The following is a 24,486-nucleotide window of genomic DNA, read 5'->3' on the forward strand; positions in this document are numbered from 1 at the left end:
CCTGACTCTGTCCGTGTGTGATCGTGAGCGGCAGCCAGTCCAGCAAACGCCAGCCAGCAGGGAGAAGCTGGGCGGGGAGCAGAGCAGCCGGGGCAGAGGAAGGGGCAGCAGCGGAGGAGGGAGCAGCAATGACGAGGGGAGAAGCTACCTGCTACAGCTACTGTGAAGAGGAAGAAGTGCTCACATGGGCAGGAGAGACTGCGGGGGTTCCCACTTCCCATTCAGGTACAGAGACTCCTGCTCTCCCACTTTTATCCTGCTCTTCCACCCTCACCCTGCTCTCTCACTTTTACCTTGCTCTCCCTCCCTGACCCTGCTCTCCCACTTTTACCTTACTCTCCCCCTGCTCTCACCCTCCCCCTGCTCTCTCACCCCACGCTCTCTCACCATCCCCCTGATCTCTCACCCCATGCTCTCTCATCCTCCCCCTGATCTCTCACCCCCTGCTCTCACCCTCCCCCTGCTCTCACCCTCCCCTTGATCTCTCACCCCTTGCTCTCTCACCCTCCCCCTGCTCTCTCACCCTAACCTTGCTCTCATACCCTCATCTCCCCATGCTCTCCCACCCTAACCTTGCTCTCACACCCACATCACACTGTCACACCCTCACCGGTATATTATAGATTAACATGTTATAATACCCACCCCCACAGCCCAAACTTTGATATTTTTTTTAAGTAGTTTACGTACCAATTAATGCCACACCTCTGCTACAGCTCCACCCACATTCACAGCATCGCCCACCTCTGACAAACTGCCCCCCCCCATCCCAAGGGGAGGGGCCCTGACTATTTTGACAGTCCCGGGTCCCACAATCTCTGATGGCAGCCCTGTGCCCAGCACATTGTTACATTGCAGTTAAATGTACTCACCTCCTAGATACAGAGGGACACATCTATACAGGGGCTGGCTGTTAGCCACACCCAGCTAGGCCTTTTATAGCCTTAATTGAAAGCTGCCATGATAGCACAAGGCAAAATTTTGAAACAAAACAGAAAATAAATATGCCCGCGCTCGGTTTTACCCATATCATACAAGGTACCAGCAGCATGGCAATATTAATGCCATAAATGTATACAAAACAGAAAAACTTTTGCTATCGGCGCTAACAATAATATTGTCAACTTCTCATTATCAGTGTTAGGAGAAGTGAAAAGTGACAAGGTGCCAGCCAATCAGCTCCCAACTGTCATTTTTCAAACACAGCATGTGAGATGGCAGTTAGGAGCTGATTGGCGGGCACCTTATCAATTTTCACTCTTCACACTGCTTAGTAAATAGACCCCCGAATTCCATAATGGCGCACAAGTCAGCATATACAGCCATGGCCAAAAGTTTTGAGAATGACACAAGTATTGGTTTTCACAAAGTTTGCTGCTTCAGTGTTTTTAGACCTTTTTGTCAGATGCTACTATGGTATACTGAAGTAAAACTACAAGCATTTCATAAGTGTCAAAGGCTTTTATTAATAATTACATTAAGTTTATGCCAAATGTCAATATTTGCAGTGTTGACCCTTCTTTTTCAAGACCTCTGCAATTCGCCCTGGCCCTGGCATGCTGTCAATCAACTTCTGGGCCACATACTGACTGATGGCCGCCCATTCTTGCCTAATCAATGCATGGAGTTTGTCAGAATTTGTGGGTTTTTGTTTGTCCACCCGCCTCTTGAGGACTGACCACAAGTTTAGGTCTGGGGAGTTTCCTGGCCATGGACCCAAAATTTTGTTTTTTTTTTGTTCCCCGAGCCACTTCGTTATCACTTTTGCCTTATGGCAAGGTGCTCCATCATGCTGGAAAAGGCATTGTTAGTCACCAAATTGTTCTTGGATGATTGGGAGAAGTTGCTCTTGGAGGATGCTTTGGTACAATTCTTTATTCATGGCAAAATTGTGAGTGATCCCACTCCCTTGGCTGAGAAGCTACCCCACACATGAATGGTCTTAGGATGCTTTACTGTTGGCATGACACAGGACGAAGACTTTTGGAGGATGGTCTGGTGTCAAGAAGGGCAGCAAAGAAGCCACTTCTCTCCAGGAAAACATCAGGGACAGGCTGATTTTCTTCAAAAGGTACAGGGATTGGACTGCTGAGGACTGAGGTAAAGTTATTTTCTCTGATGAACCCCCTTTCAGATTGTTTGAGGCATCTGGAAACACGCTCGTCTGGAGAAGGAAAGGTGAGCATTACCATCAGTCCTGCGTTTCGCCATTCTTCCCCCCCGTGATCACCCCCCCAAATGGTACTCTCTATCAATCACTCTGCGATGGGTCTGTGTAGGGGCAGTCCCGATCGCAGTGGAGTGTTCATGGATGCGCAATGCGATGCATATGCATGTTCAGAACGCAAAAATCGGCCGATTGTGTGCCTAATCTCTGTTGCGATCGCTGCCGAATCAGGCCCTAAATCCAGATTTTAGGATTGTCAACTCACCCTTTTATGAATGACTGACATTATACAGGTCACCTGGCTGATTGGATACAGTTTATATTTTACATGGTTTTGTTTACAAAAATAACATATAAATTTACCTATATCAAGGAAATGATTTGTAAAATCTGATATTATGTACAAGGAGGAAGTGAGTGTGACCAGCGAGAACCCCCTGTGGAGAAAATAGAAATTAAAATTCCCAAACAGAAATAAAACAACAGACCAAAATTTCTCAAGCAAATCTTTCACTTGACCCATATTGCGTCTGGAAGAAATTAAATGAGCCTGCACTGAATTAAATAATTTAAAAAGCACTTTAACATAAATGATGTATTCTGTCCAAGATATTTCAACTGGAAGGTCAGCACAAAAAATAGAAACGGGAGCAGTGTCTTGTGTAAGACAGGCCATGCTGGGAGGTTAGCTCATGTATGTACAAAGCTATTATTCATTATCTAAATATCCCTAACTTATAATTACACAGCGTTAGCTGGAGAATGTTTATTCATTTACACCAATCTCTGCTGCAGAGGAGCTTACAGTCTCATTTTTCGACCAGTGGGATATAAATTCATAGACACTAGAAGCAATTTATTTTAGAATTTAATTAATGGATGATTTAGGACCATTAGAGGAATCTGAAATACCCAGCAGAACCCTGCACACTCATAGGGAAAACATACGGACTACTCACAGATTAGTGTCAAACTCAAGACTGCATTGCTGGCAAATAGCCTAATGCAGAGATGTATGTAAACCCAATACTTACGCACATCTCCAATGTTTTTAGAGCTACGTATGCGCAGAAGCCGCACTGCAATGTCACTCGCAGTGCCTCAAATGCCACAGCCTCGTTGACATGCTGCTGGCGATTGGGGGCAGCTATACGGGGAGTTCCAGAAAAAGTGGGCATGATGGTTCAGTTTTCTGGACATGCCAAATCCAGTGGCTGTGACCTTGAAGGTTGCTGAGGTGTCCGATGGTCACGCATTGGATCCGATGGCTGTCTTCAGATGCAGCATTGGATCAGAGAAGCCAGCAGAGGGTGTCTTTTTGCTTAAGACTCCTCCTGCTGCTCTCGTATATTTTAGCCCAGCAGCCTGTGCTACTTTGCCCATCTCTGAATCAGACCCAATGACCTTAACTTTGCTAAAAGGAAATTGGCCAAAGCCTACAACCGCACGGATATTTTTCTTGGTAATTTTAGCCATAAATGGACGTGCAAAAAATTAGGTTTGCATATTTTTTCTCAACTGAGACAACCTAAATAGCTGGTGTAAAGATACCAGGGTAGTTTATGGCTGTTTTTGCCCAGCCAGATGCTGATCTGCTGGCAGGCCAGCCTGATGCGCCACCCTTGCCATTCCTGGTACCTTGATGTGGCTTAAAATCATCTAGGTAAACAGTGGGTGATGCACAACAACAAAACAAATGCAGCAACCCACTCAGATGTACAATCCCAGCAGCAAAGGCTCTTCACTCACTCACCCATGCGGTGTTAACAGAGCTCAATGTCCTCCTACTTTGGTGAGTACACAGTAGGAAAGTCCACGTCAACTTCTCCTCGTGATCAAACTACCAGGCACTGCGACCAGTCCAATCCAGTGGTGTAACGAGGGTGGGGCAACCAGGCATGTGCTCAGGGCGGCAACAAGGAGGGGCTGCCAGTACATAGGGGCTTGTGGTCAGCGACGGACCGCACCTGGCTCCGCTTCCATACTTTTGCACAGGGGAGGACCACCCCCTGCCATTTCCCTAAGGTGCAGTCACCGGTCAGCAGAGCAGTAATGTGACCAGACTGTCACTGCTGCAGCTGCACCTATGCATGCAAGTCTGACGGGTGACATAGTTAGCGAGGGCCATGCTGCCCCCGTCGTTGCTGGCAAGTGTTTATGCACTTGCCCAAGACGGCACCCCGCCAGGTGCCACCGCTTACGAGGTTGGTACACACTAGACATCATCTAATGTGTTCCGGCCTTAAGTAATGACTACACTTGTGCACCAGCTAGATGGTCAGGAAAACGTGAACTGTTAGCAGCTCTCGAGGGCAGAGTTGGATATCACTGATATGGGATGACAGTTAGAAGCCGATTGGTTGTTATGGGCAACTTCTCGCATTTATCTCTCTCAAAGGTTTAATACATCTCCCCCTATGAGCCTGGAAGGGGTAAATTCATGGAGGTTTACCAAAGCTAATCACAAGCAATTAGGCAAGCTTTGTTGAGACTTATTGTAAACCTGTTACAGACTCATGGCCTGATTCAGAGATGGAAGATAATGCGATCCCAGCTACGATTTCGCACGGACCGCAGCTGCAAACATATGCGAATAGTTCCAAAGCTTACACGAGCATAGGGACACCCACTGCTGCCTTCTCATCTGTGTCCAACGTTGCGTACCAACGTAAATTAAGAGTTATGGTAGACTTACCTTTGTTAACTCTATTTCTTCAAAGTCCAAAGGATTCACAGGGATACCATGGGGTGTGTGTGGTCGGAGAGGTCCGGGCACCAAACAGTTAAAGCTTTAGCTCCCAGGATGCACTGTTCCTCCTCCACATATACCCCGTCCCCAGCCACAGGCACAGTTTTGTAAAGAAGCCCTAGGCAGGAGCAGGAAAGAGGAGAAGGAAGAACCATATACTCAAGAAACACTCTCCAAAAGATGAAGGAATTAGTGTGTCAGGGTCGGCGCCTATGGACTTCAAAGAAATCTATCATAAATCTTAATTTCTTCTTCAGGGTCCATAAGGGATCCACAGGGATGTCCCATAGCAGTTTCGCTCCTGAGCAGAAAGGAGAATCTGATGTCCAAAGGAAGCATCCTGAGAGGCAAAGGTATCAAAGGCGTAGAACCTGAGAAAGGTGTGGACGGAGACCACGTGGCCGCCTTGCACAATTGTTCAGCAGAAGCTCAACAAGGGTCCCACAGAGAGTAGAATGTGCTGTAAACCTGTTTGGAACCGGATGATTAGCTTGCGTGTAGGCCTGAGAGATTGTCATGCAGAGCTATCGAGCCAGAGTCTGTTAGTTGGCCAGCCTCAATTGTGAAAGCCGTACAACACAAAGAAAGAATCTGATTTCTTAAAGGAATTCGTACAATCCACATATATTCGAAGAGCACAGACTACATCCATGGAGGCTTCATCTGCAGAAAGATCCGAGGCCGGAACCACAATCTCTTCATTCAAATGGAACTAGTATACCACTTTAGGGAGGTACCCAGCCCTGGTACAGAAGACAGCTCTGTCCTAAAGAAAGATCATGAAATGAGAGCAATAGGAGAGCGTTGCCAAATCAGATACCTTGGAGGCAGAGGAGATAGCAAAGGAGAAAGTGCATCTTCACTGTCAGCCACTTGAGATATACTGAGACCAGAATTTCAAACAGAGGAGCCTGTAGAACCCGGAGAACCAAGGAAAAGTCCCACAGAGCCACCAGAGGGACAAAAGGAGGTTGAACGTGGAGAACACCCTGCAAGAATGTTGTAACATCAGGCAGGGGAGCAGTCCTTTGCTGGAACCAGATTGACAGAGCAGAAACCTGAACTCTAAGGGAGGCCAGGTGAAGGCCGAGGTCTAACCCAGCCTGGGGAAAGGCAAGCACCCAGTAGAACTTAAAAACTATAGGTCATAGCCTCTGGGGGAGCACCATTGGAAGAGTGCCAAACTCTGTAATAGATGCGGACTGAGGCAGGCTTACATGCCCAGTGCATTGTCTGGACCACAGAGCTAGAGAAACCTTTGGCTCTTAAGAGGGATGACTCAAGAGCCACGGCATTAAAGGCAGACGAGGTAGATCCGGGTGCAGGCAAGGACCCAGTGCTAGTAGATCCTGCCATAGAGGAAGTGTAAAAGGAGTATCTATGGAGATACTCCATAGGTCAGTAAACCAAATTCGCCTGGGCTAGGCTGGAGCTATTAGTATCATTGTACTACCTTCTTGTTTGAACGTTCAAAGAACCCTCGGGAGGAGGGAGATCGGAGGAAAGAGGTATGCAAGATTGAAGTTCCACTTCACTGCCAGAGCATCCACGAAGGCAGCTGAGAGGTCTCTGGCCCTGGATCTGTACCTGGGGCCCTTGTGGTTGTGACATGAGGCCATGAGGACTATGTCTGACAGGCCCCATTTGTCCGCCATGAGTTGAAAGACAACCGGGTGTAGAGCCCATTCTCCGGCATGTATGTCCTGATGGCTTAGGAAGTCCGCTTCCTAGTTGAGGACTCTGGGAATGAACACTGCCGATATTGCCGAGAGATGACCTTCGGCCCAGACCAGAATGTTTGCCGACTTCACATGCCTCCCTGATGGTTGATGTAGGTTTCCGCAGTCGCGTTGTCAGACTGAATTTGGACCGGCTTGCCCTGGAGGTGATTCTGCGCCTGAGTGAGTGCTCTGTACACTGCTCAAAGCTCCAGAATGTTTATTGGCAGACGACTTTCCTGGGTTGTCCACCGTCCCGGAAAGGTATGATGGTCGGTTACCGTGTCCCATCCGCAAAGAATGGCATCTGTAGTGATAAGCTCCCAATTTGGAATCCAGAAGGGGCAGCTCTTGTCCAGATGGGACGTCTGTAGCTACCATGGGAGGGAAAGCTGAACCTCTGGAGAGTGGAGGATCATCTGGAACCGGATAAGATGATACTGCCTTCCACTGGGAAATAATCAGTTGTTGAAAGGGCCTGGAGTGGAACTGGGTGTATGCCACTATATTGAAGGTGGATACCATGGACCCCAGGACCTGCATTGCTGAGTGAATGGATAACCTCCGATAGTGGAGCAAGTTGCGCAAAGGCAAGTGTAGTGTCAAAATCTTTTCTACTGGCAGAAAGATCCTCTGTATTCGAGAATCCAGGAGTGTCCCCAGATGTACAATCCGCTGTGACGGAGACAGGGAGGACTTTTTCCAATTGATAAGCCAGCCATGTGTCTGCAGGCAGTCCACAGTCAGCTGGAGATGGCATTGTAACACAAGCATTGAGTGTGCCAAGATTAAGAGGTCATCTAGATATGGCAGGATTCTGACTCCCTGGCACCTGAGGGGGTGCCGGACTGTAGATAGACAGTAATTAGTTAGACAATGTCTAGATCGACCCCAGTTGTTAGACAGTCAATAGGTCGACAGGTACAAAAGGTCGACACACTAAAGGTCGACATGTAAGAAGGTCGACAGGTACAAATGGCCGACATGAAAATGGTCGACACAAAAATGATCAACACCTTTTTTTAAATTTTTTTTTTTAGGTTTAGGGTTAAGCACTTAAGATGAGCCAGTGTCCAACGTCATTCCCTACCATCCAAGTGGGCATGGAGGTGGAATAAATCCATGTAACGAGCGAAGCGAGCCACAGTGCCCGCAGCATGGCGAGCGAAGCGAGCCCGCAAGGGGCCGGAAAAAAGTGTTGATCATTTTCGTGTCGACCTTTTGACCCTGTCAACCATTTGTACCTGTCGACCTTCTTACATGTCGACCTTTTGTACCTGTCGATCTATTGACTGTCTAACAACTGGGGTAGATCTAGACATAGACAAAAATTAATTAGACAATCTCTTACACCACACCCCACCTGAGGTGGGCCGTCGTAACTGCCATTATTTTGGTAAAGACCCGAGGGGCTGTTGACAGACAAAAGGGCAGTGCCCGAAACTGGTAATGTTGCTGCAGAACAGCAAACTGTAGGAACTGCTGGTGGGTTGGAGTAATAGGTACATGCAGGTATGCATCCTGAATGTCCAGAGAAACCATGAAATCCCCAGGCTCCACTGCTAGGACAATTGATCGTATAGCTTCCATGCGGAACTTGGGCACTCAGACAAATTTGTTGAGGGGTTTGAGATTCAGAATAGGCCAATGAGACCCATTCGGCTTCTGAATCAAAAAGAGAGTGGAGTAAAAACTAGTTCCTCTCTGAGCCGAAGGCACCGGTATTATCACACCTGAACGCAGCAGGGAGTGAATGGCCTCCTGCAGGGGCAGGGCCTTGAAGGTTCTATTGGGGGCCTGTACAAAAAATTGCTGGGGAGTACACCTCAGGAAGGTGAGGGCATACCCCTGAGAAACTACTTCTCAGACCCAGGCATCTGTTGTTGTTTGATGCCAAGAGTCAGAAAATTGAAGAAGTCGGCCTCTCACCCTGGGATCCCACATGAAGAGGCCCGCCCCATCAGGCAGGGGGTTTGTTGTCAGACTTGGAAGCTGGACGTCTGGCCGCCCAAGACTGCTTGGATCACAGCTTGGTGGTCTTGTGAGAACTAGACTGCCTGGGAAAGGACTTTCCTTTTGCATTACCCTGGGGGCGAAAGGACCGAGAAGAGGACAGCCTAGGCTTAGGGGCAGCTGCTGATTACAGAAAGGCAGATTTTGAGGCTGCCACGGTAGTCACAATCTTGTACAACTCTGCGCCGAACAGCCTGTCTCCAGAGAAGGGTAATGATTCGAGTGCCTTCTTGGATCCCGTGTCCGCCTTCCAGGACCGTAGCCAAAGGACCCGGTGGACGACTACGAGGTCGCAGATGCCTTATAGGAAAGGAGTCCAGTATCCAACACAGCTTCTCCCAAATTAGAGGCCACTTCCCGAACAAGGGAGATGTATGCCAGTTGTTACCTGGTAGCATCTGATGGCAGGCTCTCTTCCAGTGCCTCTGCCCATCCATTCGATAGCCTTAGCCACCCAGGCACCAGTCATAGCGATAGCGCCAGAAAGCGAGTAGACTGACTTGAGACAAGTCTATCTGTGTCATCCTTAAGGGAGGATGTAGATGGTAAAGGCAGCGTAGAGCTGACTAAGCGTGCCACATGCAAAACAAACAGTGGGAGGGACTTCCCACATAGTACACTCCTTAGTAGGGAGAGGGTAAAAAGACGCCAGCAGCACACAATCAGTGTATGGCTAGTAATGCTGTGCGACACCCTTCACAAATACATGTAAATATTAAGTAATATTGAACCCCTACACACTTGGTAGTTGAGGGTTAAACAAGAACAGCAGGAATAGATAAAACTTTCTGACTGTGAGTTATAAGACAGTATATCACCACAGCAGAGCTAGCACAAGTCACGTACAATGCATATAAATATAGTTATAATGGGTACTACAAGCCTCAATGGGCTGGTAGGATTTGTGCTCTGTATAACCTGGCCCCAGGGAGAAGTATACAGGGAGACTGGACCCGAATCTCTTGAGACCTGTAGCTTCAGAAAAGCCCTGATTAATGGCTGCTGAGCATCTCATATAGGGAGAAGGGTGAGGGGAGGAGCAGCTCATAAAGGTGGGAAACCTCTTGTGAGAGATCGCACTCTGGGCTGAGGGAGGTGCTTCCGGGGGAGAGCCTACCTTCCCACTGCTGCATCAACTGCCGGGTGCCGCTGACCTCTACATGGTCCCCGACGCCTGAGGTAAGGACTGCACAACACACGATTGAACGCAAGCAGGGAATCGCCTTACCTGTACTTCTCCGTGTATCCGCCGCAGTCCTGGATCCACCATGGAGCGGCTAGCTGAGTCCCGCTGGCACCCGCCGTAATCACCGGACCACTCACCGGTGTTGCGGCGCTGGTGGAGGTAGCTGGAGCAGCCGCACAGGCGCCCATCAGGACACCTTGCTGTTTGCTCAAGTAAATAAACTCATAAAAAGAAGCTTGGGGCTGCCTAAGCAGTCCCTGTCTAAAGGTGCGACCGGTACCTGAACAGGCGCGAAGGGGGATTGGGGAAAACAATTGCACAGGAGAAAAACAACAAAAATTGGTGGTATAGGGTTTATAGATGTCTGGTTCAGAGGTGCTCCATCAGAGTAATATCAGCGTATAAAGAAAAGTAATACTCCTATAGTGGGGCACACTCTGGTAGTGGAATGGGACCTGGTTTATTTTAAAATATACCTTTTATTAATAAAATTTTAAATAATACTGTGTGGGGGCGGCAGTATGAATGTAATGTGTGTGGGAGCTACTAACGTGATGTAGTGGAAATATTAAACGCAATCTAATATTAATATAGTGGGTTATTAATGTTATGTGCTGGCTAGTCAGGGCTTTTAATATAATGTGGACATTGGTGGGGGATATTAATGTAATGCAGGGTCTCTTGTATGCCACCAACCAGCATATCGGGGTAGGCCTCAGGTGCCAGCCAGGGCAGGTGTAAGATCAGTTACTAGTTAGTGCTTAAATATACTTCTGCAGCAAAAGGGCTTCCTGTTTAGTTTCAGCATGTATAGGGTATGTAGGAGCAAATATAAAAAACAACAAGTAATGTTGGCCATATATACCACACACACCAAGATATAATTTATACACTATTGTATCAGCCCTTTGCCAATACTCACATTCCCACAACCACTCTCATACCCTCCTTCCCCCAGGACATCACGACTGCTGCTTTATCACCTGTATATGTTGTATAATGAATTAAAAGGGCAGACATTAAAGATCCACATCAAGTATTACACAAAATAGCATAAATTGAATACGGAGATATCTTCAATTTGCTTTGTAATATACATGCTGTTGCACACTCAATGCACAAACGTCCATGTGCGACTTTTGCCAGTGTAGCGTGTGCGCCTTTAAACTAATACCAATACAAGCCATCCCTGTTGTACATCCATGCTTCTGAATATGTAAGGACTAAGCAGCTTTAGATGCTGAAATGCCTCTTGGTGAGTCTTAGGCACAACCATTGGTCGCACCATGGAAACTTGCAGCAGCCCCATGCTAGGTGCAGACTCTCTATGTGGTTATGGCCTCCGATGTGAGCCAGTAAGCGCCTGTGTTCGCAGCCAGTTCAGTGACATGCGCCCAACGCTCCCATAACAGGGTACATCTCTGCACGTCTGAATAGCCACCTTCCAGGAATGCCGAAGACATTTAAAATACATTTGTAAGACTGTGCGTCACAATCGCCATTGCGCCTCTGTACGCTCAGGCCATGGGACGCAGGCACTGTGACTTTTTACCTACTTAGAGCATGCGTATTTGAAAAACATCAACCATCTGTGCAAATATCGGCACTGTGTGGGACTCTGTATCAGGCCCTGTATGTCTGTGCAGGACAGGATTACCAAATTCTAGAAATGTTATGCATTTTTTTTTTTCATTCAGTTACCGGCGTTTTGTCGTCATTTTCATTAGGATAGCAAGTGGCTTATTCTCAGCCAATGTTTAAGCAGCGCAGGCAGTTACATTTCCAGCCTTTGGAATTCAAAAACACAGAGTCATAAGTATAAATACAGTAGTTTTGCACTTTTATTAAACAACCAAGACAGCAGTACAAACAAACATATTTATGCTAATTCATTTAAACAGGAAAAGCAAGTAAAAAACAAAAAAGAACAACATAATAGACTGGACACACAGTTAAAGCAGCAATCAATGAAAAAAATGAAGTGACTTTGGCAGGCTATAAGACGAATGTGGATATTTGATTTCCCCCCCCCCGATTTGTTTTTCAGACTACTTTTAATGATGGTTAACTCCACAGCATTATGTGACTACCATGGCAACCACAGTCGTTTTGCGCCTAATGTAGTAAGCAGAGAGACTTTGAAGTGCCATTCTGAGCGGTGTTCTTTTACTGTGACATCCTACCCCTTCCCCAACCCCCCTCTCAGCTGTGACAGGACATACGGTCTGAAAGCCTATGCCTGTGTTCGGAAGCCTTAACCTTTCTTCCTCCAGTGTGATTAGATACTTACATGCTACTCGAAGAAAAATAAATATAAGTAAAAAATAATAATAAAAAACAAAAAAACAACCTATGGAATTGCTGCTTTAATGCCATAGTAAATACAAAAAAGTTAAATCGACAAGAAATGAAGCAATACACTTATGGTCTGGCAACTAATTTGTTCAATATATATGTACTTTTTCTTTAATTAAATAAATACTTTCCTATTAATGAAAAATAGACCAATTCTGCAATACTCTTATATAATGCTACATTTGAAGCTTTATTTAAATCTTAATTTAAAAGGCCACCTTCCACATATGGGTTAAAGCAAGAAAGTGCCTTACAGGGCCAGTGCTGTTATTCAGGATTTGTCTGGAGAAAGAATTAAGGATTACATACATAAAATCCATCATGGTATATAAAAACTAAAATAGACCCCCCCCCCCCAAAAAAGACAAAAAAAAAAAAAAAAAAGTACAAAACGTCCACACATTTCAGTTCTTTCTGCAGAACAGTTTCAATATTTTTTTTTCTAATTAATTTCAACATGAAACGATATGTTTTTTTTTTTATGTGGAGGATAAAATACTGTGCTATTAAAATTAAAGTGTTCTTTTTCGGAAACAGATTAAACAGAACTATAAACGTAGAGTTAAAAGCAGAGCTTTGTAATGCCAAGAACTTTGTAATTTCAGTACAATACTGACTAAAATCAACAATAATCCCTTAATATCATTATGAGATGCAACTGCAAGATCTAGGCTTGACAAACTACAGGGTGTGTTCACATAAATCTGACACCCACCCCATGGAGAGTAAATAGATAAATTAAAAAATGGCCATAGTTTGTAGAGCGATTATGGCACAGGTAATTAACTTAGATATGGAAATATCTTTTATTTGCAACTATTAGGGGAAAATTAAATTAGTCACAGGACCTACGGTGCAGTTGCAGCTCCTGGTTGAACACCTGGAGCTATTCAATTACTGCCCATCTTCCACAAATGGTACGCCTGCATCTGACGAGTGTTAACCCATAGATCCTGGGTTAAGTGCCTGGAGCTATGTAGTTACCAGAGGGTGCACTTATGGTAACATCAATAATTCCTCGCAGCTCCCAAGTGCACCATCTGGGGCTTACCTTGCAGGGTAGCGGCAGTAATTGAATAGCTCCAGGCAAAGCTTTAGCCGTACGGTGAGCCCCGCTGTTAATTGAATATACCCCTAAATAAATTGTCACATAAGGCTTGTTACTGCATTAAATTGTTAAATAAAAATGTATAAATATGTTTCCATAACTGATGCAGTTGGAGAGGATAGATTATATATACACATCACAAAAATAAAATAAAATATGCTGAACACTAAGGTGCACAAAATGTACTTATGCTAGTTAAGTGCCTACTAAAGAGGTTTATCAGAATCCTTACCACACATGATCATTGGCCAATAGAATATCTATAAAATCTAGTTCAACATTTGTCTACCAACAAGAGGAACCCATTGACATGGCTTGCTACCAAATGGGAAGTTCGTTAATATGAACCTTGTTGACCTTATACGACGAGTGGAAACGCCTGGAAGCGTTTTAATTATCAGCAGGTTTAACTTTTCCTTGATCTTCCACTTTCTTAATGGCAGCTTGAATAGCCTGTTGGTCGCCCAAAAATTCATGAGGCTTGACGGCCTGCAGGTTCTCATCTAGCTCGAGAAGCACGGGAACACCGGTGGGAAGGGAAATGTTTATAATGTCTGCATCAGAAATCCCTGTCAAGAGGAAAGATAAAAATAAAATGACTGTTACATAAAGTGTAAATAAAGGGACAGTGGCCTTGTTATGTGGAATATTCAAACACACTGAAGACAGGATACAGAAAATCAGGATGTAAATAAGTGAAAGCAACCTTTTTTTTTTTTTTTTAAATGGACTAAAACTGGCCATACACTGCATGGCTGCATCCGATCAGCTGCAGGAGCAACTGGACCATCATCGGAGGCCCCCATACACCACACGATGTATTGAGACATTCTCCATTCACAGCCTAAACTTGGCTGGACGACCGTCGAAACCAAACTGAACTATCCATAGCGTTTTTCAGCCTCTTTCAGGCTGCAAGCAATCATCGATCAGCACCGTACACTGAAAAAGAAACATTAAAGCCTCTCGTTTGTATGCACTATTATCGTGCAGGGTATGGCCAGCTTACGCTGACATTTCTTTCCTGTGCCGCCCAACTGCAATCAAGGCAGCAAAAACAGTGAAGCATTCTTATTGTAGTCGTATGGGTCCTTCCAGCCAACTTCGGTTAGATGTGTTACACAAATGAATAGTCAGTAGAATACGGGTGCTCAAAACGGAGGGGTTAACTACACACAGAATCACCCGACATTCAGACGTCACCGAGCATACACTGGCAAATACATGTTCAGCCATTATGGTCATTAGGAGCTTACAGTCCGTCCTGATACACACTAAAATTATGTAGAAACTGCAATTTCTGCGTAATTTTACGAATTGTTGCTATGTACTAATAGCACAATGCAGGAAAATGCACAGAAATCTCCGGCAAACTGCTAATTAGTCCTGCAGATTGCAGTCTCTATTATTATCAATGGGGACTGTGATCTGACCCCGATGTAGCAAACTCCCAACAGACTTTGGCACTGCGAATGCACAGTGTCAGCTTCCCCCGGAGGGGTCTTTCCAGGGGCGTCTTAAGAGAGGAGGGGGCCCGTATGCACTCCCTGTGCGGGGCCCCCTCCTCTCTCCCCGGTGGCCGGCAGCCGACTGACGCGGCTAGCCAGCCACCGAAGCCTTAGTAGACTCTGGGCACTAGAGTGTGCCCGGAGTTTACTGTGCATGCACAGAACACTGGAAAAATGGCCGCGGCGGACATTTTCCGTTGTTCTGAGCAGCACAGACACCCGACGTGGGACCACGGACAGGTAAGTCTAAAATAATATGGGTGCAGGGTGCCGGGGGGGCCACTTTGCCCCGCACACACTGCACCCATTATAGATACGCCACTGGGTCTTTCACAAACTTGAAAGACTCTTACAAAATGCCAGGGAAGTAACTCGCAGGAAGAGAGCTTAGCGTAACCGCTGTTCCTGTGATAATCATTTAGTACACAAAGGAGATATAATATCTACCATGAAACAGATGATTATTAATCACTGCAGATCCCTGATTAACAATACTGAGGCCCCAGGGTCACATAAATGTATGTATTTTTACACTTAAGGGGGTGGAGATGGGGGCAATACTCAAGCAGTTACCAAAAAAATACAAAAGAAAAAGCCACACACAAAAAAACAGAACACAGACACACCAGATGCCAGCTGTGGATCTCCTATAAGAGCTTAATAAAATGTTAGTATACAAAAGGCAAGTTGTGCAATCAAATTATGTGTAGCACCAGGTGCTTCATAATGGGGAACTGCAAATGGAAACTGGATCCTTCAGGATTCAGCTGCTGGACAGCCAGATGGAAAAAGTACAAAAAAAAAAAGTTTCTAAAGTAGTTACAAAAGCTCAGTAATAAAAGTTTCTGGTGCATACATAAGCAGGTTTATTTACACACATTTAAATATTAAAGATTTATATTTTTTGGCTTCTCATTTTCAGCCTCAGGTATAAAAGTGACAACACTGCATGGTCCAAGTGTCTTTAAAAACACACCGCTTAGAGCCAGGCCTGGTGACAGGGGGATAGAAAAGGCACACCTGTCCCGAGCACCGAGGTTCAGAGGGGCTACTGGGTTCAAAGGGGTACAAACCAGGCTGCACCACTATCTGCTCCGCTGACTGCAGACAGACCCTCTTCCCACCCGAGGCAGCAGCAGTCTGCAGCACTGCCAAACAACAAGAACTGGAAGAGAGTACGTGGCAAGTGTATTTTTACCTTAATCTCCATTCTATATTATATTAGCGTTGGGCGTTTTTTTTTCTCTGAAAATGCGTCTAGCGATGCGACTAGGGCGCACCAGCAGATGGTGCCGATTAATTTGAAATGTGACACTTTGATTGAGTCTCCCATATCCAAATGCTTGAGACAAGGGTATTTTGGATATCGGAATATTTGCATACCATAATGAAATATCTTGGGAATGAGACCCAAATCTAAAACACGGAATGTATTTATGTTTTATATACACCTAAAGGGGGGCATCCACGATTTTAGCAGGCGACTGAACGATAACGTCGTTATCGTTCAATCGTTTAAAAATAGTTTATGACTTGTGCAGTGTTTGGTCGTTAACGATCAACGATGCGCGCTCCCGCTGGTCGTTTGATCGTCTCGTCAGTCGACTGAACATGCAGGTCAATTTCACTTGATCTATTAAAGATAGTTTGCAAATCGTTCCGACAAAGATAACATTTCAAGGGAAAAAATCAAGGGAAAATCGTTTAGAGATTGGCCAGGGAGTAGATCGTCTAGTGGATGTGCCCTAATACACAGCCTGCAGGTCATTTTATACACTATTTTCAATAATTTTGTGGCTCAAAGTTTGTGTACATTGAACCATCAGAGAGCAAAAGGTTTCACTATCTCAGGCAAGCCAAATAAATTCTGTATTTTGGAATATTTGGATAATGGAGACTCAACCTGTATATCTGTGTGCACCGGAGTCTGTATATGAACCACAAAGGAACTTGGAATGAAAAAAGCTGCGACCGCTGCATTGTAGCACTTCGTATACAGATTCAGGGACTCCGCCACTCAGATATATAAGTGTCACATATCAAATTAATCAGCACAGACTGCAGGTACGTCCTAGCATGCTGAGAGGGGCTTTTTAGCGCGACTGCAGCAGAGATGTGTAAGGACACATCTGTAGGGCCTGGGCCAGTTATCCATTAGGCAGAATAGTGCTACAGCCATGGCATGTATATATTTTAGGTCTTATATTTTATTTAGGTCTTTTGATTATAATTTGTGTTATATTCATACTAACAGACATTCTGGCAGCCACATTCGGGAGGGGGCTGCCAGGTCGGTGCAGCAGGGAGGGTGGTGGCGGCTGAAGTGGGCGGGAACAGAGGCGTGTCAGTGAGACTGCATCGTGGCCCCTCCCCCTGCTTTATAATGCCGATATTATTGGCATTATAAAGCAGGGGTGGCGGGGGTACAATGATGCGATATATCGCGAATCGCATCATCGGCCACTGAACCGCCCACTTTCACATGCGGGCGTGGGGAGGGGCCGTGGACAATGCGGGGGACTTGCTTACTCTTGCGGGGTGCCGGGACGGGCCCTGATTTTCGTGAGTCCTGGAAGAGTAGGTAAGTATGGTTATATTAGGTCTTATATTGTTTTTACATGTATTAGTGCATGCAGGGGAGGGATGTGTGATTGTGTGAAAGAGGGGATAGGGGGGCCCTCAGAGACATCAGGGCCCCAAGATTTCTATTGCACACAGTCACTGTTAAGCTATAAAGAGGTCAGCACAGAGTGTGTGAGTGTGTGTGTGTAATTTGATTAGATAACACCACAATTGTGGACAAGGCAGTGTTTAGGACTCCAGAACAATGGTGGAGTTTTAGTCCTGGACAACGTACCTGACATAACGTGATCTGGATCAGAGAGACTAAAATTTGCGCGCACACACACACACACAGTTTAGAAACATTTACAACTTCCTGCTTACAGAATAGAACACCGCACTGTGTGACACCAGCTATGCAGGCATACCAATGCACATGGAAACTTTCCATCCTTATCCTAATGCCGCAGGGGACCAATCAGCACACCAGTCCTACCTGATGGAACAAAGACATTTGTATTCTTGTGTGTGCGCGCGTGTGCCTGTTTAGGCACCTGTGTATAAACACAGACATTTAAAAAAGAATTGTTTTGCATATCAGGACACAGGACCTGAATCAGAGTAGTATGCGATTAGCATCGCCGCTGCGTCTTGAGTCCGAGACACGTTCCCATTTTCTGGGATGCTGCCCCCCCATCTTCCATCAGCCTGTCAATCAGAAGCGGCACGAACATGCGCAGTACAGGTCCTGCACATCGGAGTTGTACATATACCATCTGAATCAGCTCCATGGTTCACAAATAATCTTGTTCTCATCCAAACCTGAAATTTGATGAATCGGATCTCACGAGACAGATACGGAGAAAAGATTTCACCTTGTCATTATTTACAGAGCATACAATAAGCCAACATGAAGAAGCCAGACGTGTCAAAGTAAATCCTTAAGGTGCATACACACATAACGATGTTAGCAACCAACGATTTTCGTTCACATTTCCCTTGAAAAAGTGAACGAAAATCGTTTACAAAAATCGTTGGTTACTATATTAATGAACGATTTTCATGAACGATGAACGATGAACGATTTTTTAATCAAGCATTCAGTGAATGGACATCGTTCATTCTGTCCAACATGAACGATTTTCTGAGCGAAAAATCGTTGGTTGGACAGTCAGAAAGGACGAGGAACTACAAACGGGAGCGTGCATGAACGAGTTTCGTTCACCCCCCAAAAATTAATGATTTTTTAAACGATAACGACGTCATTTTAGTTAAATCATTAAAAAATCGTTACGTGTGTACGCACCTTTACTGTTTCAATGTCAGAAGAGTTCACTTTATTATTGGACTATCAGGGGGGCGCTACCGCCTCTATATAAAAGCAGAATGTTTAGCGGTTTGGTCTTGGGCATCTAGGGTTTTGTGTTATCACCATGCCAAGGAGACAAGACCTCTGCAGTGTCTTTATAGAAGCAACTGTCCCTGCTAATCAGTCTAGAGCAGAAGTTCCCAAACGCGGTCCCCACACAGTTAAGGTATCAAAGAGATCCATGGTTGAGCACAGGTGACTTAATTAGTACCTCAGTCAATTTGATATAACCACCTGTGCTCAATCATGGATATCTCTAAAAGCTGAACTGTTGGGGAACCTTGAGGACCACGTTTGGAAACCTCTGGTCTAGACCAGTGGTGTCAAGCTCGGGCCCTCCAGCTGCAGTGGAACTACACATCCCAGCATGTAGTGGCACAGTTTTGCTATTACGGCATGCTAAAACTGTGGCAGGGCATGCTGGGATATGTAGTCCCACAAAAGCTGAAGGGCCAGAGTGTGACACCACTGGTCTAGACGAATCACCACAAATTTAAGTCTGTGATGCTGCAGTGAAAAATAATATTTACAAATGGAGAATGATATATTAGCACAGGGTCTAGCCACAAGACCCTCATAAAAACCTTCATGGCAAGGTGGTGGTGGGGTGATTTGGGTTATTTTGCTGGCATCGAATCTGGATGCCATGCACATACTGTATAACCTAGAGTGTGTTCTAGAAAGAAAATGTGAACCCAACCTGTTCGATAAACTCATTTTAGCAAAGTTTAGGTTATGCAACAGGGCAATGTCCCTAACACACACCAGTAACATAGCAATTAACAGAGTCAAGACTTTGCAATGGTGAAATCAAAGTCTGGACCTCAAGCCCATGTATGGCCGGCCCCAGGTCTACTAGCACCCTGTGCGCAAATTTTTGTAGCAGATCCCCTCCCAATCCAACTATGTCCTTAATTAATACTTTTATTAACAAAAACAAATATATCCTAGTTTTTGATTAAACAAATTATTCCACAGCAGAGAAACAAAGAAATACATTGGCTCCCACATGAAAATAATGAAACCACAACAGCAGCAACACATACACACACACACACACACACACAGGAAAGAAAGCAAACACTTCCAGCACAGGCTGCAGTGTCGGTGCACCTGACACTGTGCAGCTGCTAAAAATGTCCCCTCGATAAGGAAGTGTAGAGGAGGAACAGAAGTTCTTACAGCCACTGGCTGCCTGTGCTAGTTGGACTTCCCCTCCCTCAAGGCACTGCTCAGTGTGCACTGTGTGGCTGCATGACCTCCCTGCCGTCACAGCACGGGCAGTGTCTGAGCCAGAAGTTGAGCCCAGCACTGCCCGAGACCGAAGTTTAATAGGTGGCGTGGTGCTGCTTGTAGCTGGCGGTCAGCATAGGTGTGCACAGGATTATGGGCCTCAAATTTATGATAAGCAGTAATGCCCCAATTCATACAATGACACACAAGGGGGGGAAGAGAGAGAGAGAGGACAAATGTGAAGTACAAACCAATCAGCTCCTAACTGTCACTTTATAGGCTGCGTTTTAAAAATGACAGGAGCTTAATGGTTGGTACTTTATCTCTTTCCCCGGCTTAGTACATCTACTCCACAGTAACAGTCATATTTATAATGGGTGCAGGATATGCAGTGCAACGGACCCCAAGTCCAGGGGGACCTGCCTTGCACACCCTGCACCCATAGCACACTATTTACCTTGTGCTGGTGAGCAGGTCACTCCTCCTCCATGACATCTTTGGGAAGATGGTGGCAACAGTGAAAATAAAGACTCCGAGGAGGAGGAACCCGCTTGCAGGCACAAGGATTGATGCAGGGCTTTTGGGGTGGGGGGGAAGGCACTGCTCAGAGGAGAAGACCCACTGCACACCAGCCCCCTTGGTTGTTAATACGTCCCTGCACATATATAGCACATTGTAAAACCATGAATTGACAATATGCCACACATCTGTGCACTAAAATCATATAAAAAAAAAAACTGACCGTGAGCCAGGCCTAACGGCCAACATAAGCGGCTCACCCTGCTCATGCTCTTGTGGCTAAATGCATGCGAGCAAAACCGCACAATTTGCATTTTGGGATAATCGTGCCATAGCACCACAGCAAACTCCTCCTTATTGAATTGTCACCGTCACACACTGACAATTTAGTAAGGATGAGGTTGCTGTGGTTGTGTGGCTTGTTTTTAGCATTAAATCTTTAAATAGTTATGGATTTTTTTTAAACAAATTGTTCCAGGGATATTTACATACAGTATACCAAACAGATTTCAGGACCCCAGCACTCATTTCATAAAACCAAGAATCCAAAGTTACATCCATACCAGCCAATGTGACACTTGCCTCCCCTCAGACGTCATGCTGGCCACTCTTCTCCCCTACAAGTGCAGCGCGGTAAGTGCAGTGATGAGTTGTGGTGATCTAACTTGGGCTGGTTCATATGTACAGTCAGGTGCATAAATATTGGGACATTGACAGAATTTTCATATTTTGGCCTCTATTCACCACCGCAATGGCTTTGAAATGAAACAAACAAGATGTGCATTAACTGCAGACTTTCAGATTTAATTTGAGGGTAATTACATCCAAATCAGGTGAACGGTGTAGGAATTACAACAGTTTCTATATGTGCCTCCCACTTTTTAAGGGGCCAAAAATAATGGGACTATCAACTCAAAAGCTATTTCATGGACAGGTGTGGGCTATTCCCTCATTATTTCATTATCAATTAAGCAGGTAAAAGGTCTGGAGTTGATTCTAGGTGTGACATTTGCATTTGGAATCAGTTGCTGTCAACTCTCAATATGAGATCCAAAGAGCTGTCACTATCAGTGAAGCAAGGCTGAAAAATCAAAACAAACCCATCAGAGAGATAGTAAAAACATTAGGTGTGGCCAAATCAACTGTTTGGAACATTCTTAAAAAGAAAGAACGCACCGGAGAGCTCAGCAACACCAAAAGACCCGGAAGACCACGGTAAACAACTGTGGTGGATGACAGAAGAATTATTTCCCTGGTGAAGAAAAACCACTTCACAACAGTTGGCCAAATCAGGAACACTCTCCAGGTGTCAAAGTCAACAATCAAGAGAAGACTTCACAAAAGTGAATATAGAGGGTTCACCACAAGATGTAAACCATTGGTGAGCCTCAAAAACAGGAAGACCAGATTACAGTTTGCCAAACAACATCTAAAAAGCCATTACAGTTCTGGAACAACATCCTATGGACAGATGAGACAAACATCAACTTGTACCAGAGTGATGGGAAGAGAAGAGTATGGAGAAGGAAAGGAACTGCTCATGATCCAATACATACCACCTCATCAGTGAAGCATGGTGGTGGTAGTGTCATGGCGTGGGCATGTATGGCTGCCAATGGAACTGGTTCCCTTGTATTTATTGATGATGTGACTGCTGACAAAAGCAGCAGAACGAATTCTGAAGTGTTTCGGGCAATATTATATGCTCATATTCAGTCAAATGCTTCAGAACTCATTGGACGGCGCTTCACAGTGCAGATGGACAATGACTCGAAGCATACTGCAAAAGCAACCAAAGATTTTTTAAAGGCTAAAAAGTGGAATGTTATGCAATGGCCAAGTCAATCCCCAGACCTGAATCCGATTGAGCATGCATTTCACTTGATGAAGACAAAACTGAAGGGAAAATGCACCAAGAACAAGCAGGAACTGAAGACATTTGCAGTAGAGGCCTGGCAGAGCATCACCAGGGATGAAACCCAGTGTCTGGTGAGGTCTATGCGTTCCAGACTTCAGGCTGTAATTGCTTGCAAAGGATTTGCAACAAAGTATTAAAAAGTGAAAGTTTGATTTAGGATTGTTTAGTTTGTCCCATTACTTTCAGCCCCTTAATAAGTGGGAGGCACATATAGAAACCGTTGTAATTCCTACACCGTTCACCTGATTTGGATGTAATTACCCTCAAATTAAATCTGAAAGTCTGCAGTTAAAGCACATCTTGTTTGTTTCATTTCAAAGCCATTGTGGTGGTGAATAGAGGCCAAAATATTAAAATTCTGTCAATGTCCCAATATTTATGCACCTGACTGTATATATGCAGCACAGGGCATAGCATTCCTTCCTCAGTGCTAGGGTCATGGGTTCAATTCTCAAGACCAGGGCCCTACAGTATAGGAGTGGCTGGGGTTTGTATGTTCTACCTATGTTTGTTAGTGTTTCCCCTGGAGCTGTGATTTATAAAAACATACAAAGTCAGCTGTCATCTAACAACATGGAAAGTGTGCCTGGTAGGAAATTCAAACGTGGCATTCTACAAGTGGACAGAAAATCTCTGGAGAGATGTTGACCCATGCCGTCTGAATAGCTTCCCACAGCTCCCCGATATTTGCAGATGAAGAATCTTGGGTGCGAATGGACCTCTTCACCTCGTCCCATAAACGCTCAATTATGTTCATGTCGTGCGAACGTGGTGGCCACACCATTCGCCGGCACTCTCCAGAATGCTCCTCGAACACATTCTGGACAACAGATGGCACGGTTCATTATCCTGCTGGAATATTCCATCATTGTTGGGATCCATGCAAATGGTCATCAAGCAATGCAACATAGCAGTAACCGATCAATGACATCTTCAGGTAAACCCGCGGACCCAACCCATGCCAAGTGAATACACCCCACACCATTATGGAACCACCACCAGCCTCCACATGCCTTGTTGAGAACTAGGGTCCATGGCCTCATGGGATCTGCACCACACCCGAACCCTACCATCAGCCCAAAACAACTGGAACTGTGACTCATCAGACCATTCCACATGTTGCCAGTCCTCCACAGTCCAAATAGCGACATTGTGTTACAGTATTAACAAGGGCAGTCTTCTGCTCCCATATCCCATGGAAGCTTAAGAACACTGCATTGACCTGCTGGATACGAGTCTGGTATCTCCTGCATTGATTGTGGATGTGATTCGAGCTGGTGTCGCTTGTCTTTTACCACAGACAATTCTGACCAGACGCCGATGGTCACTATCATTAAGCACCAGTGGTCGGCCACTGCACTGTCCATGGTGGGTGGTAATGCCTTCCATGAGGTGTTCCCGGTACACACGTGATACCGTAGATCAAGGAATATTTAATATTCGCACAACTTCAGAATTGGAGTGTCCCACCCATCGGGCACCTGCTATCATCCCCCGTTCGAACTCCTATAATTCACATCGCTTGCCATGAGCAGCATAGCCGATGCTCACTCACGAGATGTCAGATTACAACTGATGCACGTCTGATCATTTCCTAGACATCACAGTACGGTGACGCCACCTACCATTACCTCTTCATACTGCCATTACATCTTTTGGCACTTCAGTGTATATATACACTGAGATCCACTATAAGGATACACAATCAAACTCTGAAACTTAGAATAAGGGTGGAAAAATCTTATACCTCGAGAGAGGAACATCTGTAACTAACTGCAATGTAATTTGTATTATAAAAAGTGTGTTTTATAAAAAGAAATAAAAAATATATATTTTAGATTGTAGTATTAGGTTTACAGCCCTATGGTATTATCTACTGAATTTTGGGTAGAGCACCATTGGTATTCTTGTATGTTCGGGCAGGTTTATAACTTCCAGATACCAGATGCCCCGTAGAACAATTTAATGCTCGTCAGTCACCAGAAAATCTTCAGATAATCAGCTGGGAAACAGAGAATACCAATTTTAGTTTATTGTATATCCGCCCTCTAGTAGTTTGTTAGAGAGATATAGATATAGAT

General features: G+C 45.1%; 1 protein-coding gene across 1 annotated transcript in view; it reads right to left on the reverse strand.

Annotated features, from left to right (window-relative positions):
• Nucleotides 1–12,533: 12,533 nt before the first annotated feature.
• Nucleotides 12,534–24,486, reverse strand: part of BPGM (bisphosphoglycerate mutase) — a 53,587-nt gene continuing 41,634 nt past the window's right edge. The window contains exon 3 of the mRNA XM_088448510.1: nucleotides 12,534–13,865. Coding sequence (XP_088304636.1) covers nucleotides 13,687–13,865 — 179 coding nt within the window. The 3' untranslated portion in view covers nucleotides 12,534–13,686. The remainder of the gene's footprint in view (nucleotides 13,866–24,486) is intronic.

Source organism: Taudactylus pleione, unplaced genomic scaffold (assembly GCF_031769625.1).
Source record: "Taudactylus pleione unplaced genomic scaffold, aTauple2 ptg000456l, whole genome shotgun sequence".
Classification (NCBI taxonomy): Eukaryota; Metazoa; Chordata; class Amphibia; order Anura; family Myobatrachidae; genus Taudactylus; species Taudactylus pleione.